This window comes from Arachis ipaensis, chromosome B5 (genome assembly GCF_059453495.1).
Source record: "Arachis ipaensis isolate K30076 ecotype BB chromosome B5, ASM5945349v1, whole genome shotgun sequence".
Classification (NCBI taxonomy): Eukaryota; Viridiplantae; Streptophyta; class Magnoliopsida; order Fabales; family Fabaceae; genus Arachis; species Arachis ipaensis.
In genome coordinates this window covers 135695349-135712130 of record NC_142440.1, presented here as the reverse complement: position 1 = coordinate 135712130, position 16782 = coordinate 135695349, and the positions used below count along the sequence as shown (strand labels likewise).

Below are 16782 nucleotides of genomic sequence, written 5' to 3'. Positions count from 1 at the left end.
AATGTGTATTTATATTCTAGTATGTATTTTACGCTGACAGTTGACTTTGATGGCTGATTTTAATGTACACGTAACATAACTCTATTTTTCTATTAATATAATTTGTTAAATCTAATTTAGAATTATATATATGTACACAAGTATCTAAAAAGTTGGTGACGCATAGACATCTGGGTCACTAATTTTAGAGAGGTTAACAATCACACTATGACGACGTACTTTAGATTATTTTTTAAACTTGACGAGATTAACAACTCTACTACGGTAAAACAGCCATAAACCCACTTTGATTGGTTAAGTTAAGGATATAAACTAGACATCTTACTTTTAGGAGAGACTAAAAAAAATAAATACAAAACTTATATCATATCCATATCAACTTCACTTTATAATTAAAAGAGTACAAATATATATTTATAGGAGTAGGAGAAAAAGATCTTTATAATTTAGACGATATAAGACTAATATATAACAGAAAGTTTGGGTTAAGTACTGAAATCGTCCCTAACGTCTTGGGTGAAAATCAAAATCGTCCCCGACCTTTTTTCGTTATTAAAATCATCCTCAACGTTCAAAAACGCTTTAAAATCATCCTTTTTACCAATTTTATTTTTTTATTACCAAACTACCCCTCATTAAAAAATTATAAAATAAAATAAATATAATTATAAAATAAAATAAATATAAATTAAATTAAAAAAGGGAAAGAGGGAAAGAAAGGGATACAGAGAGAAACGGGGGGAGAGAAAGAAGGGGGTGGGGCGCGAGAAGGGGGGGGTGGGGGAGGGGGAGGGAAGGGAAGCCGGGGGACGGCGGCTGCCAGGCACGGCGCCTCCTCCGCCTCGGCCTTGGCTCGCATCTTCTTCTCCCGCTCCTGCTCGTGACTCCAACGGCGGCAGCAAGGACGGGTTCGACGGCCAGATCCGGCGAAGCTGGCGGCAAAGATGCGACGGTGGCAGTGCGGCTTCTCTGCAGCGACGGTGGCCACCCCTCCGCCTCGGCCTTGGCTCGCATCTTCTTCTCCCGCTCCTGCTCGCGACTCCAACGGCGGCGGCAAGGACGGGTTCGACGGCCAGATCCGGCGAAGCTGGCGGCAATGATGCGAAGGTGGCAGTGCGGCTTCTCTGCAGCGACGATGGCCACTCCTGCGCCTAACGCGACGGCGTTTAGGGACGGCGACCAAGCCACCTGTGATCTGCCACTGTTCTTCTTCTTCTTCTTCTTCTTCTTCTTCTTCTTCCTCCTCCTCCTCCTCCTCCTCCTCCTCCTCCTCCTCCTCCTCCTCCTCCTCCTTCTTCTTCTTCTTCTTCTGCCACTGTTCTTTTTGTTGTAGAATTTCTGAATTTTTTGTGAATTGTTGCTGAGTTTTGCTGAGTTTTGATTATTGTTGTTGCTGAATTTGTTGATTATTGTTGCTGAGTTTTGATTATTCTGATTTTTTGAGTTATGATTTTCTAAGTTATGATTTTCTGAGGTGGAAGTGGGCTGAGGGGATGAGGGAGTGAAGGGAGTCGGGAGTGGGGTGATGGGTGAGGGATGTTACGGGAGGGGGGAAGGTTGAGGGGTGGGGGTCGGGAGGGTGAGTGAGAGGGAGTTACGGGAGGGGGAGGGTGAGGGTTGAGGGGTGGGGGTGGGTGGGGGGGTGAGGGAGTGGGCAGAGGGGGGAGGCGGGAGTGAGTGAGGGAGGGGGAGGGGGGAGGGCGGAGGGCAGAGGGGGAGGGTTTAGGGGTGTTTTGGGGGAAGGGGAGTTGTTTTAATTTTTTAATATTATTTTTAATTATTTTTATTAATAATGAAGAGTAATTTGGGAAAAAAAAATAAAATTGAAGTGAAAAAGGACGATTTTATAACGTTTTGTAACGTTGAGGATGATTTTAATAACAAAAAAAGGTTGTGGACGATTTTGATTTTCACCCCAAATCTTAGGAACGATTTCAATACTTAAACCCGAGAAAGTTTACTATCTTAAAAAATATAACTTATATTATAATTATTAATATATACTTAATCTACTAACTCCATTTACTCCCACATCAGTTGGCTAAATCATTATTTGTGATTGAATATAGATATTTTCTATTTGACTTCTCAAATATTTAATTTCTATAATTTTATTTTAAAATTAATGCATGTAAAAAATTAATTTTTAATTCACTTTATTCTTGTTTGTGAAATGTGTAAATATAATGGTACTTTGTTAAATTCATATCTACATTAGTAAGTTTTCAAGTATTTTATAGTCCTTGCCAATGAGTTATAACTCAAATGGCATAATCTCTTTATATTCATCTAAGAGGTTGCGGAGATTTTAAATTAATCGTATTAGTCCTTCTGTCATTTTCTTTGTAGATGGCGCCAAAATTTGTTAATGTGGTACATTAAAGTAATACTATACCACATACATAAGAGTCTTAATTGACTATTAGTATGATAAGTTTATGAAATTAGATCAAATCAAAACCTAATTGAGGAAAGAACTTAAAGTAGCATTGAAATTCTTCAATTTGGGGTTGATTTGATCTAATTTCATAAGAGAGGTAATGACCAAATCAGTACCTGAAAGATTCAAACGCTGACATTTCGGTACCTCACTATTGTAATTGACAAAATGGTACCTGGATAATTTTAAAAATTGACAAGCGTGTCCATGTGCTTACTGGACCAAAACTCCAATGAGGACAATGCTGAGCTGGACACCGAATTTTGCTGACAAAACAGGTTTTATTTGAGTTAGAATTTGTAATTAAATAATTTGTTAGCCTAGGTGGAAATAAGATTAAGTGAATTTGATGGTGTCCCAAATCAGAGGTCTTTACCCTAATCCCCAATTAACAAGTGCTGTTACTAGTTGCTTACTTACTATGACTTAGTGTTTCACTAGGAGTAAAAGTGAAAGGTCACGTAAAGAGGGAGAGACGTTGCTCTAGAAGCTTGGCGCGAAGAAGAACGAAAACGAAGTGAGAGACATTGTCGAAGTCGGAGCGTCAAGTGTGAAGGTTTGCTAGTGGCATCATCGCATCTCCATTCTTCACTAGGAACAATCCTACGAAGAGGTAAGTTCTCCTTCATTCCATCGTCTCGTTTATGTGGCTTTTGTGGACAGCATTATGATCATTTTGATTGTTTTAGTAGTGAACCATTTTTGTTGTTTGTTTTCTGTGCTTGTAACTCCTTGTTTATTCATTATATCTTTCCTTTATGATTTTTTAGATGGATCGTCTAGTTACGTTTGTTTATCATCACATGGGTTTCTTGAAAAGGGGTGGGGACGGTAATGTGATATACGACGGGAGTTTAGTAACTGAGATACACAGGGTGAATGTGGAGACATGCAATTTATTTTTTGTTGAGGGCTTATTTCTAGACTTGGGTTACCCTGGATACAATGAGGTGTACTGGCTAGAACCTGGTTTAGACTTAGCTAAAGGTCTTAGAGTGCTTAGGACGGATGCTGAAGTGATGAGGATGTGTGAGAGTGCGATGAAGAATGACAACACTGTCTACCTATATTTTGATCACCCCATTGATATCAACCCTGAAATCATTGACGAAGAAGTCGTGTCTGATGGTAGCAATGATAGTGTGGTTGAAGTGAATCCAGCTGGTGATAATGTAAACGAAATTGAAGTGACTAATAAAGTAGTTGGTTAGGCTAATGAGAAGGAGAATCTTGGGTTTTTTAGTTTGTTGTTAGCTCCATTTTGGACATGATTTAGTTAATATGCACCCAAGTGCCATTATGACATGTAAGTGCTAACCAAATTTTTTTGTGTTTTGTTAGTGTCATTTTGGGTCTGTAACAGTTACTATGAACATAAGTGTCATTTTGCTAGTTTTATTTGGGGTCTGAACTTTGTTACTCTAAATAGTTAATGGTTATAACTTCATGTTATGCTCCTGGTGTTTTATTGAGCTTCTGTTGACAAATCTATTTTTAATGGCTTACATATACTCTATATAACTTGCTCACATCACAACAACAATAACTCAGTCACAGCACAAGAATAACATAACATACATTAAATCATCTCAATTACAATGAGGAGAAGATTACAAAATTCCAAAGTATCATTGTTATATACTCTTAAACTGTGCACTGTCTACCTACTTAGCCAAATAAAACATAATCAAAGCCACATTTAACCCAATCAATATACACATAAAAATTAGCTACAACTCAACCCTCTTCAGATGCTCCTTTATATCATTCACTACAGATACTACCATCATCATCCTATCAATTTCCTGACCATCCCCACACTCGACATTGATTCTGCTTTTCTTTTTTGTTCTGATTTGTCCAGCATATTACTATTCTCTGAAAAAACTTCTCCTTCCACACATTCCTCTTGTATTTTATCCAACCATTGAAAATATCCGCAACGCATTTGTGTGTTCTAGCACAACACGAAAATTTCAAAGATCAGAGAACGATCAAAAACTAAAATTGAATAAGCAGAGACGACAAACCAAAAAAGGATATTGCATTACTTCGTCACATATTCATCAAAATTTCAAGCTTACCTTCCACATAGGGCAGCGTAGAAACCATCTATCAGGGTTGCTACTTGTCTTCGACTTCAACGGAACCAATGGAAGGGGACAAAAGCAACAACCATCGTAAGTTTTGCTCGCAATACCGGAAGCACCATCCACGTCGAAGGCTTGCATCGATGACTGCCTTCTCACCGTTGCAGCTTTTTCACGAGCCCTTGCTGTATGCATCTTCCAATTTTGAATCCCCTCCTGCGAGTGAACGAAGAGAGCAGTATTGAGAATTAGGGCAAAAACCTCTGATTTGGGGCACAATCAAATTCAATTAATCTTATTTTTACCTAGGCTAACAAATTATTTAATTACAAATTCTAACTCAAATAAAACCTGTTTTGTCAGCAAAATTCAGTGTCCAGCTCAGCATTGTCCTCACCGGAGCTTTCGTCCGGCAAGTACATGGACATGTTTGTCAATTTTTAAAATTATCCAAGTACCATTTTGTCAATTACAATAGTGAGATACCGAAATGTCAGCGTTTGAATCTTTCGGGTACTGATTTGGTCATAACCTCTTTTATAAAATTATCATATAAACTGTCAATTAAAACTACTAAATATGTGTTATAGTGTCGTTTAATATGTCACATTAATATATTTTAACACTGTTAGTAATGGAAGTGACAGAAGGATTAAAATGACTAATTTAAAATTTTTGAAGAACAAATCTGATTAAAAAAATTTTTTGAAGATTAATTTGGAGAATGAGTGATCTGAAAATTTGATTATTTATTCAAAATGTTATGCTAGTATGCTGCTAAGTTTGGTAATTGTTAATTATATAGTTAGAATTGGAAGGAAAGTTAGTTAGAAGGGTTGTTATTACTTAACAGACCGAACCCTTTATAAATAATCTTGTTTCTTTTTCTTCATTGATCAATACACTCATAATACATTCGGTCACAAATCACTTTTTGTTTTTCTCCAAGAATCTTCTCTTTTCTTTCTTCTGTTAGTTTCAATTTCCTCATATGGTATCCAAAGCATTCAAGTTCCTAATGGCTGTGGAACTCACTAATGATTCTGCTTTTAATTCAGTTTCAACCTCTAAGTATCATTTACCAATTATTAGTGACAAGCTTGATGACAACAATTATAACACTTGGTACAAATATACTTTAATCACGGTTCTATCTCAAGATCATTTTCTAAAAGAAAAAGTTCTAGCTCATTTTGTTAATGAAGTTGGAAAACTCTCCAAAACAAAATCAGAAACATAGAAAGTGTAAATTTAGATTAATTAATAAATAATTAGTTAATAAATTAATTAAAATTAAAAATGAGTTAAATTAATTTGTGAGCCGACTCAAACTCGTTTCATTAACAGTTTGATAAGCTGAATTTATAAGCCAAACTTAAACTTAAATAAGTTCAAGTCATTGATTTATAAATTAGTTCGATTATATATATATTACTTTTAATTATAATAATAATAATATAATTTTGCACAAACACATAATTACAATATTCATGTTTACTAACAATGAAGATGCATTTTTTGTCATATCTAAATTATAATATTTTTATTTATTTTATTTTATATAAGTTGAATGGATAACAAGTCTAATTAAATTATTATTTAAGATAGAAAAGAGTAATATGTTTATATGTTAATATTTTAATATAAAATTTTATAGCCATCTTTTATATACGATTTTGATATAGAGAAGACATAAACTATAAGCTAGATGCTATAGTGTCTATAATTATAGTGGTGATGATAGTTATATAATTTTAACAATATTTAAAAAATATTACTAAAATTAAAATATTATTTTTTAATTTTTTTATTCATTGTGAACATCATTATTATAAGCTCTATAGACTCTACTAAATATAATTAATAGATAGAAATAATATATATAATTGATAGTTTTTTTATATATAAATTATAATTTATTTATATAGAAGTATATATTATGATCATGTTATTTAAGTTAATTTATGAATTTTGGTGAGTCGAATTTTTGTTTATAAAGATAGTTAATTATTAATGAATTGAGTTAATTTTCACGAGTCAAACTTAAACTTAGTCTGTCTCAACTCAATCGAACTTAGTTCCAATAATCCTATTTGCAATATATAAAGTTTTAATTAGAAAATATTTTACATTTAATATAATTTTGAATTCAGATTGACACATACATATTTTGAATTTTAGAAATGTAAACCCCGGTTAAATTAGTAGATAATTAGTTAATAAATTATTTTTTAATAAGGAGGATTAGAAATGCGAATATTATATCAAAATAGGGTAGAGCTCATCGAAACGAGAATTTTGACACCAATTTCGAAGAAATCGGTCCAAGATTGGACCGAACGGGCCGAACCGGGCCCATGGGCCCAACCGGACCAGCCCATTAAAAAGAGCCACGGGCTCTTTTTCCCTCATTTCCTCAAGGACGCAGCTGAGCTCCAGGGAGAGGAAAGGAACGCCGAACCTTTACGGCAAAGTTCCAAATCCCGTAATTCCTCCGTTCGAGCTCCAATCGCCGCACCGTTTGCGGCCACGCGTTCACCGCGTTGAGCTCTACATTTCTATCGGAACAATTTCATAGGTAACTTGTTTAATCACTCTCAGCTTCATCTTCCCCCAATTTTCGAATTTTAAGTGGGAATGTTGAATTTCTTTGATTTCTGATGTTTTAGGATCCAATTAGCTTGAGAGAAACGTTCACTCTTGCTTATGTGAAGCTTGGGTAAGGTGAGGATACGATAATTCTATTTTAATTTCATTAAATTTGAGCTTTGAGTATTAAATTGGGTATATATGTATTATGAATGTGTATTAGGTTGAAAATAAATAATTGGAGCTTGAAATTGTGAATACTGGAACTTGGAGGAAGCGGATTAGTTGAGTTTTGAGGGGCTGTCTTGGTTTTGAATAAATAGCTTTGGTCGTTACGTGAAAATCGGCTAAGGTATGGTTTAGGTTTCTTACATTTAATATATAATGTTCTGTGAAAACTTAGGCTAGATGACCATAGGATAAGTTGGAATGCAGGTGTATATTTAATATTTAGTAATTTGTCGATGAATATATTTGGTTGAAGTTTATTGGATAATTAGTTTTTAATTTTGGATGGTGAATGTTGTTATGTTAATTTGGAGAGAATTATGGTTGAATGTTATTGTTGATTAACTAATGATTTGGTGAATTATTGATTTGAGGTATAACTATTGTGGAGGTTGTTGTGATAATGAGGTATTTTGTGTTAAAAGCCTAGGATTTGTGAACTATGATCCTTAGTTGAATTTTGGTTGTTGGATTTGAATATTGTATGAGTTTAATTGTTGATTTGAGGTAGATTTATTGTGGTGGTTGTTATGATGATGAGAAAGGGTATGTTGAATTGAAAAGAATACAGGTTTGGACCCAAACAGGGTGGCGAAGTCCGAGTTTTAGAGGAGATGCTGCCGAAATTTTATAAAAATTAGAGATTTTGAGTTATTAAGAAAATGAGCATGTTTTAAGTTTAGTTCATTTGGAAAAGAATGAATTATGTTTTGAATTGGAACTATTGATGGACGGAATGAGAGGTGTGATAATGAAGGATAATGATTGAATATGATTGACATATAATGATGAATGAGATGTGATTGAGAATGATGTGGATGTTGATGAATTTTAATTGAATTATTTATATGGCTTATGAATTTGAATAATCTGAGATACGAGATTCCCTGGATTAAGTGCCGTGGCTTGCCACCACGTGTACCAGGTTGGAAACTCGATACTCTGTTGACCCTACGACGTAAGTGTGACCGGGCACTATATAAATTCCCGGGAATGTTACCCCCATTGAGCAATATTGATTACTTGAGAAAAATCTATGCATAGACTCTTGGGGATGCACGTCGGAGGACAGTCTAAGGACAATTCAGACTTGTCGGGTTGGCTGGATAACCGACAGATGAGCCTCATCAGCCATAGGACAGGCATGCATCATATGCATATTACTTGAATTACTTGTTTGTGCTCTAATTGGGTGTGCCTATTTGTATTTGCCATGCTAAATGTGTATTTGTTACCTGCAATAGTTGTAACCTTCTTGTGTTTGCCTTTAACTGTTTATTTGTCTGTGAAAATGCATGATGGAATTGGAGGTATGGAGGAATGGTAGTATAGGACTTAGATTTAAGGTTAAGTTAAGTTAGGATTAAATATTTTTAGGAAACCACCTTTTATGGCTTCTGTTTAATACTTTAAGTTCTACAATCTGAGTGTCGGCGTTCTAGGACTGCCTATGGCATTCCCAGGACCTTATATATTATGTGTGTGGCACCTTTACCATACTGAGAACCTCCGGTTCTCATTCCATACTATGTTGTTGTTTTTCAGATGCAGGTCGGGAGCCATCTCGTTAGGCGTCTGGACTCTTAAAGCGGAGGGGTTACTGGATAGTGTTGTTGTATAGTTTTGTTGTACAATGATGTATATATATGTACTTAGCTTTCTCTCCGCATAACTTGTCCTTTTTGATTCTCTTAGAGGTTTATGGAGAGGCAGGATTGTGTGTATGTACTTTTGGGTTTTGGATATGTATGTATATATATGTGTAAATATTCTCCGGCCAGTCTTGACTTCGCAGGCTGAGTTAGGAGCTTGATAATTTGTATCTTTGGCACTCTATTCCCACTTCTGTTAGCTTATGTTTGATAGTTATGGTTTTCTTAGCACGTAAGTTAACTCGTTCCTTGAGCGTTGCGCCTTTATTGTGCGATTTTTATTTCCCCCTTTTCTTCAAGGCTCCTAGCATATTATAACTCTTCTGCTATTATATGTACTTATTTCATTTTAGAGGTCGTAATACCACATCACCTCTGTTTTACGACTTAAGCGTAAAGCTTTGTGTGGTAGGGTGTTACATTATGGTATCAGAGCAGTTCGTTCCTATAGAGCCTGAAAGACGGACTGATTGTGCTTCTGTGCATTCTCTGTATCTGTGTTTATGTGCTATTAGGATATCTGATTGATATAAATGGCATAAACGTTTGTGAGCATGCATTTGGAACTTAAAGCATTAGACCTGCGATATTGAGACTGATCAACTTAATATCACTTGTTTGGTGTGTATAGGGACCAGATGTCGACTCGCGGACGCGGTCGCGGGCGAGGTAGAGGTAGGACAGGCACCGTTACTCCTGTACCCACAGGGACTGATCCAGTAGACTTTATGGCTGCCTTGGGAAATATGGCTGCAGCTATGCAGGCAACAGCTGAGGCACTGGGTAATCAGATAAATCAGGGTAATCATGGGAACAATAATGATGAGGACGGTCCTATGACACTTGCTACATTTCTGAAAGTTCGCCCTCCGACTTTTAGGGGAACCTCAAATCCCACTGATGCAGATAATTGGATTCAGGCTATGGAAAGGGCATTACAGGCACAACAGGTTCCTGAAGAGCAATGGGTTGAATTTGGAACTTATCAGTTGCAAGGTGAAGCTCAGTATTGGTGGCAGGGAACACGACGTATCCTGCAGCCTGATGGTGCTGCGATTCCTTGGGAGGTCTTCCGGACAGAGTTCTATAAGAAATATTTTCCTAATTCAGCCAGAAATGCCAAGGAACTTGAATTAATGCAGTTAAAGCAGGGACAGATGACTATTGCTGAGTATACTAGCAAATTTGAGGAGTTATGTCGCTTTTCTCGTATCTGTCAAGGTGCGCCTGAAGATTTTGCTGAATGGAAGTGTATTAAATATGAGGGAGGTCTTCGGAGCGATATTCTGAGCTTCGTTGCCCCAATGGAGATCAGGGTATTTTCTGAATTGGTGAATAAGAGTAGGGTGGCTGAGGATTGTGTGAGGAAGGCGGCAGCAGAGAAAGGGAGTTTGAGGATGCCTTTTCAGAGGCCTTCAGGGAGGAACTTTGCTCCGAGAGGTAGGAATTTCAAACGTGGAGGTTTTGTTTCGCAGCAGACTCAGGGTCAAGGTAATTACAGAAGGCTGAATACCAATGCTAGTCAAGGAAAAAGGTTTGGGAAGCAGCCACAGCAAGATCTGAATTGTCAGAAGTGCGGAAAGTATCATCCTGGAGTTCCATGCAGACTAGGACTTGGAGTGTGTTATTCCTGTGGACAGCCCGGGCATATAGCCAGTAATTGCCCTGAGAAGAAGAAGTATGAGACTGGTAGGGTGCAACAGCCGGGGAGAGTATACACTACTTCTACCATTGGTGCTGAGGGATCTGAGACACTTATTAGAGGTAATTGTGAAATGGCTGGTAAAATCTTAAATGCTTTATTTGATTCAGGAGCAAGTCATTCATTTATTGCATTTGAAAAGGCCCATGAATTAAGATTGAGAATGGTGGTTCTAGGTTATGATTTGAAAGTATATAATGCTACTCATGAAGCTATGGTGACTAGGATAGAATGTCCACAAGTTCCTTTTCGAGTGCAACAGCGTGAATTTGTGCATGATTTGATTTGTTTGCCTATGACTGGTCTTGATCTTATTTTGGGATTGGATTGGTTATCCAAGAATCATGTTTTACTTGATTGTTCTGAAAAGTCAGTACAGTTTATGCCGGAAGGGTCAGAAGCACCGGTTGTGGTGAATAGTTACTATTTGAATTCTATGATAGTAAACTGTTCTGGAACCGAATGTCAGGGTATTATGTTATTAACTGCGGGAGTATCAGGTGATGATCAGAGTTTAGAGCAGATTCCCGTTGTATGTGAATTTCCAGATGTGTTTCCGGAAGATATTAATGAATTCCCACCTAACCGAGAGATTGAATTTGCAATTGAGTTGGTACCTGGATCCGGTCCAATTTCAATTACTCCTTATAGGATGTCGCCTTTAGAAATGGCTGAACTGAAAGCTCAGCTGGAAGATCTGTTGGGTAAGCATTTTATCCGACCAAGTGTTTCTCCGTGGGGAGCGCCAGTGTTACTGGTAAAGAAGAAGGATGGGAGTATGCGGCTGTGTGTCGATTATCGGCAATTGAATAAGATCACTGTGAAGAATAAATATCCGTTGCCTAGAATCGATGATCTAATGGATCAGTTACAGGGTGCCGGTGTATTTTCTAAGATTGATTTGCGATCCGGATATCATCAGATAAGGGTTAGAGACGAGGATATCCCGAAAACTGCTTTCAGAACCCGTTATGGTCATTATGAGTATACAGTGATGTCTTTCGGGTTAACTAATGCCCCGGCAGTATTTATGGATTATATGAACAGGATTTTTCGACCGTATCTGGACAAGTTTGTTATTGTCTTCATTGATGACATTCTTGTTTATTCTAAGACTGAAGAGGAACATGCTGATCATTTGCGAACTGTGCTGCAAATTCTGAGAGACAGGAAGTTATATGCTAAGCTATCTAAATGTGAGTTCTGGAAGAGTGAAGTGAAGTTTCTCGGCCACGTGGTGAGTAAGCAGGGGATAGCTGTGGATCCTGCTAAGGTGGAAGCAGTGATGAATTGGGAGCGACCAACTTCAGTGACAGAGATCAGGAGTTTCCTAGGTTTGGCGGGGTATTATCGTAGATTCATTAAGGGATTTTCACAGCTCGCCTTACCTTTAACTAAGTTGACTAGGAAGGATACACCTTTTATCTGGACTCCGGAATGTGAAGAGAGTTTCCAGGCATTGAAGCACAGGTTGACTACTGCACCTGTATTGGTATTACCTGAACCAAGTGAATCGTTTGAAGTGTATTGTGATGCATCTCTGAAAGGGTTGGGGTGTGTTTTGATGCAGCACCAGAATGTTGTAGCATACGCCTCACGACAGTTAAGGCCACATGAGATGAACTACCCGACACATGATTTAGAACTTGCTGCTGTTGTGTTTGCTTTAAAGATTTGGAGGCACTACCTCTATGGCGTTAAGTTTCATGTTTTCTCAGACCATAAGAGTTTGAAGTATCTTTTTAAGCAGAAAGAGTTGAATATGCGTCAGAGGAGGTGGATGGAGCTTCTGAAAGATTATGATTTTGAATTGAATTATCATCCAGGAAAAGCGAACGTTGTGGCGGACGCTTTGAGTCGGAAGTCTTTATATGCAGCTTGGATGATGCTACGGGAGGAAGAGTTACTGAAGGCATTTCAAGGTTTGAATTTGGGAGTTAGAGAAGAATCTGGAATCTTGTGTTTGAGTCAGTTACAGATTTCAAGTGATTTTAAATCAGAACTTCTGAAGGCTCATCGAGATAGTGAAGCGTTACATAAGGTATTACCAGCAGTTGAACAGGGAAAACAGTGGAGAGTGTCAGAAGGTCAGGATGGTTTATGGAGGTTCAAGAACCGGATTATTGTGCCTAATGTTGGAGACCTACGACAAAGTATCTTGAAGGAAGCTCACAAGAGCGGGTTTTCAATTCACCCAGAGAGCACTAAAATGTATCAGGATCTGAAAGCGATGTTCTGGTGGCCAGGTATGAAGAATGATGTGGCATTGCATGTATCTAAATGTTTAACGTGTCAGAAGGTTAAGATTGAACATCAGAGACCATCAGGGACCCTTCAGCCTTTGGAGATTCCACAATGGAAATGGGAGAGTATCGCAATGGATTTTGTAATAGGTTTGCCTAGAACCCGATCTGGTTGTGACGCTATTTGGGTGGTTGTGGATCGACTGACAAAATCAGCTCACTTTCTTCCTATTCGAATAAGTTGCACAATGGAGGAATTGGCTCGAATGTATATCAAAGAGATTGTCAGGTTGCATGGTGTGCCTTCTACTATCATATCTGATAGAGATCCTCGTTTCACATCAAGGTTCTGGGGAGCTTTTCAGCGTGCATTCGGGACTCAGTTAAGTTTGAGTACTGCATATCACCCTCAGACAGATGGTCAGTCAGAGAGAACTATTCAGACCTTGGAGGATATGCTAAGGGCTTGTGTTTTGGACCAGCCGGTAAGCTGGGACCGGTATATGCCATTAGTAGAGTTTGCTTATAATAATAGCTATCATGCGAGCATCGGAATGGCTCCATATGAGGCTCTGTATGGCAGGAAATGTCAGTCTCCGTTGTGTTGGTATGAAACTGGAGAAAGGAGTTTATTAGGGCCTGAGATGATAGCCGAAACGACTGAGCAGATAAAGAAGATTCGTAGTCGAATGCTTATAGCCCAAAGCCGCCAGAAGAGCTATGCTGACCAGAGGCGAAAGCCTTTGGAATTCGAAGAGGGAGAACATGTCTTTCTGAGAGTTACACCAACCACTGGCGTGGGAAGAGCTATTAAGACCAAGAAACTGAATCCCCGTTATATTGGACCGTTTGAGATTCTGAAGAGAATTGGACCAGTGGCTTATAGAATTGCCTTACCGCCGTACCTTTCGAATTTGCACGATGTATTTCATGTATCACAGCTTCGGAAGTATACTCCTGATGCAAGTCATGTTCTAGAACCAGAACCAATCCAAGTGAGAGAAGATCTAACACTCCCAGTAATTCCGGTGAGGATTGATGACACTAGTGTTAAACGATTACGAGGAAGGGAAGTATCATTGGTAAAAGTAGCTTGGAGACGAGCTGGTATCGAGGAACATACCTGGGAACTTGAATCAGATATGCGAAAGGACTATCCACATCTCTTTTCAGGTAACTATATTTGAATTTTGAGGGCAAAATTCTTTATTAGGTGGGTAGGATGTAAACCCCGGTTAAATTAGTAGATAATTAGTTAATAAATTATTTTTTAATAAGGAGGATTAGAAATGCGAATATTATATCAAAATAGGGTAGAGCTCATCGAAACGAGAATTTTGACACCAATTTCGAAGAAATCGGTCCAAGATTGGACTGAACGGGCCGAACCGGTTGAACCGGGCCCAAACCGGGCCCATGGGCCCAACCGGACCAGCCCATTAAAAAGAGCCACGGGCTCTTTTTCCCTCATTTCCTCAAGGACGCAGCTGAGCTCCAGGGAGAGGAAAGGAACGCCGAACCTTTACGGCAAAGTTCCAAATCCCGTAATTCCTCCGTTCGAGCTCCAATCGCCGCACCGTTTGCGGCCACGCGTTCACCGCGTTGAGCTCTACATTTCTATCGGAACAATTTCATAGGTAACTTGTTTAATCACTCTCAGCTTCATCTTCCCCCAATTTTCGAATTTTAAGTGGGAATGTTGAATTTCTTTGATTTCTGATGTTTTAGGATCCAATTAGCTTGAGAGAAACGTTCACTCTTGCTTATGTGAAGCTTGGGTAAGGTGAGGATACGATAATTCTATTTTAATTTCATTAAATTTGAGCTTTGAGTATTAAATTGGGTATATATGTATTATGAATGTGTATTAGGTTGAAAATAAATAATTGGAGCTTGAAATTGTGAATACTGGAACTTGGAGGAAGCGGATTAGTTGAGTTTTGAGGGGCTGTCTTGGTTTTGAATAAATAGCTTTGGTCGTTACGTGAAAATCGGCTAAGGTATGGTTTAGGTTTCTTACATTTAATATATAATGTTCTGTGAAAACTTAGGCTAGATGACCATAGGATAAGTTGGAATGCAGGTGTATATTTAATATTTAGTAATTTGTCGATGAATATATTTGGTTGAAGTTTATTGGATAATTAGTTTTTAATTTTGGATGGTGAATGTTGTTATGTTAATTTGGAGAGAATTATGGTTGAATGTTATTGTTGATTAACTAATGATTTGGTGAATTATTGATTTGAGGTATAACTATTGTGGAGGTTGTTGTGATAATGAGGTATTTTGTGTTAAAAGCCTAGGATTTGTGAACTATGATCCTTAGTTGAATTTTGGTTGTTGGATTTGAATATTGTATGAGTTTAATTGTTGATTTGAGGTAGATTTATTGTGGTGGTTGTTATGATGATGAGAAAGGGCATGTTGAATTGAAAAGAATACAGGTTTGGACCCAAACAGGGTGGCGAAGTCCGAGTTTTAGAGGAGATGCTGCCGAAATTTTATAAAAATTAGAGATTTTGAGTTATTAAGAAAATGAGCATGTTTTAAGTTTAGTTCATTTGGAAAAGAATGAATTATGTTTTGAATTGGAACTATTGATGGACGGAATGAGAGGTGTGATAATGAAGGATAATGATTGAATATGATTGACATATAATGATGAATGAGATGTGATTGAGAATGATGTGGATGTTGATGAATTTTAATTGAATTATTTATATGGCTTATGAATTTGAATAATCTGAGATACGAGATTCCCTGGATTAAGTGCCGTGGCTTGCCACCACGTGTACCAGGTTGGAAACTCGATACTCTGTTGACCCTACGACGTAAGTGTGACCGGGCACTATATAAATTCCCGGGAATGTTACCCCCATTGAGCAATATTGATTACTTGAGAAAAATCTATGCATAGACTCTTGGGGATGCACGTCGGGGGACAGTCTAAGGACAATTCAGACTTGTCGGGTTGGCTGGATAACCGACAGATGAGCCTCATCAGCCATAGGACAGGCATGCATCATATGCATATTACTTGAATTACTTGTTTGTGCTCTAATTGGGTGTGCCTATTTGTATTTGCCATGCTAAATGTGTATTTGTTACCTGCAATAGTTGTAACCTTCTTGTGTTTGCCTTTAACTGTTTATTTGTCTGTGAAAATGCATGATGGAATTGGAGGTATGGAGGAATGGTAGTATAGGACTTAGATTTAAGGTTAAGTTAAGTTAGGATTAAATATTTTTAGGAAACCACCTTTTATGGCTTCTGTTTAATACTTTAAGTTCTACAATCTGAGTGTCGGCGTTCTAGGACTGCCTATGGCATTCCCAGGACCTTATATATTATGTGTGTGGCACCTTTACCATACTGAGAACCTCCGGTTCTCATTCCATACTATGTTGTTGTTTTTCAGATGCAGGTCGGGAGCCATCTCGTTAGGCGTCTGGACTCTTAAAGCGGAGGGGTTACTGGATAGTGTTGTTGTATAGTTTTGTTGTACAATGATGTATATATATGTACTTAGCTTTCTCTCCGCATAACTTGTCCTTTTTGATTCTCTTAGAGGTTTATGGAGAGGCAGGATTGTGTGTATGTACTTTTGGGTTTTGGATATGTATGTATATATATGTGTAAATATTCTCCGGCCAGTCTTGACTTCGCAGGCTGAGTTAGGAGCTTGATAATTTGTATCTTTGGCACTCTATTCCCACTTCTGTTAGCTTATGTTTGATAGTTATGGTTTTCTTAGCACGTAAGTTAACTCGTTCCTTGAGCGTTGCACCTTTATTGTGCGATTTTTATTTCCCCCTTTTCTTCAAGGCTCCTAGCA

At 37.9% G+C, this 16782-nt stretch overlaps 1 protein-coding gene across 1 annotated transcript; it reads left to right on the top strand.

The window, feature by feature from the left end:
- Nucleotides 1-9637: 9637 nt before the first annotated feature.
- On the top strand, nucleotides 9638-16391 carry LOC148565884 (uncharacterized). The gene is made up of 2 exons (XM_088488925.1): nucleotides 9638-10763; nucleotides 16366-16391. Exons 1-2 carry the CDS (start codon nucleotides 9638-9640, stop codon nucleotides 16389-16391), a joined length of 1152 nt encoding a protein of 383 aa, XP_088345051.1.
- The last annotated feature ends 391 nt before the right edge of the window (nucleotides 16392-16782 follow it).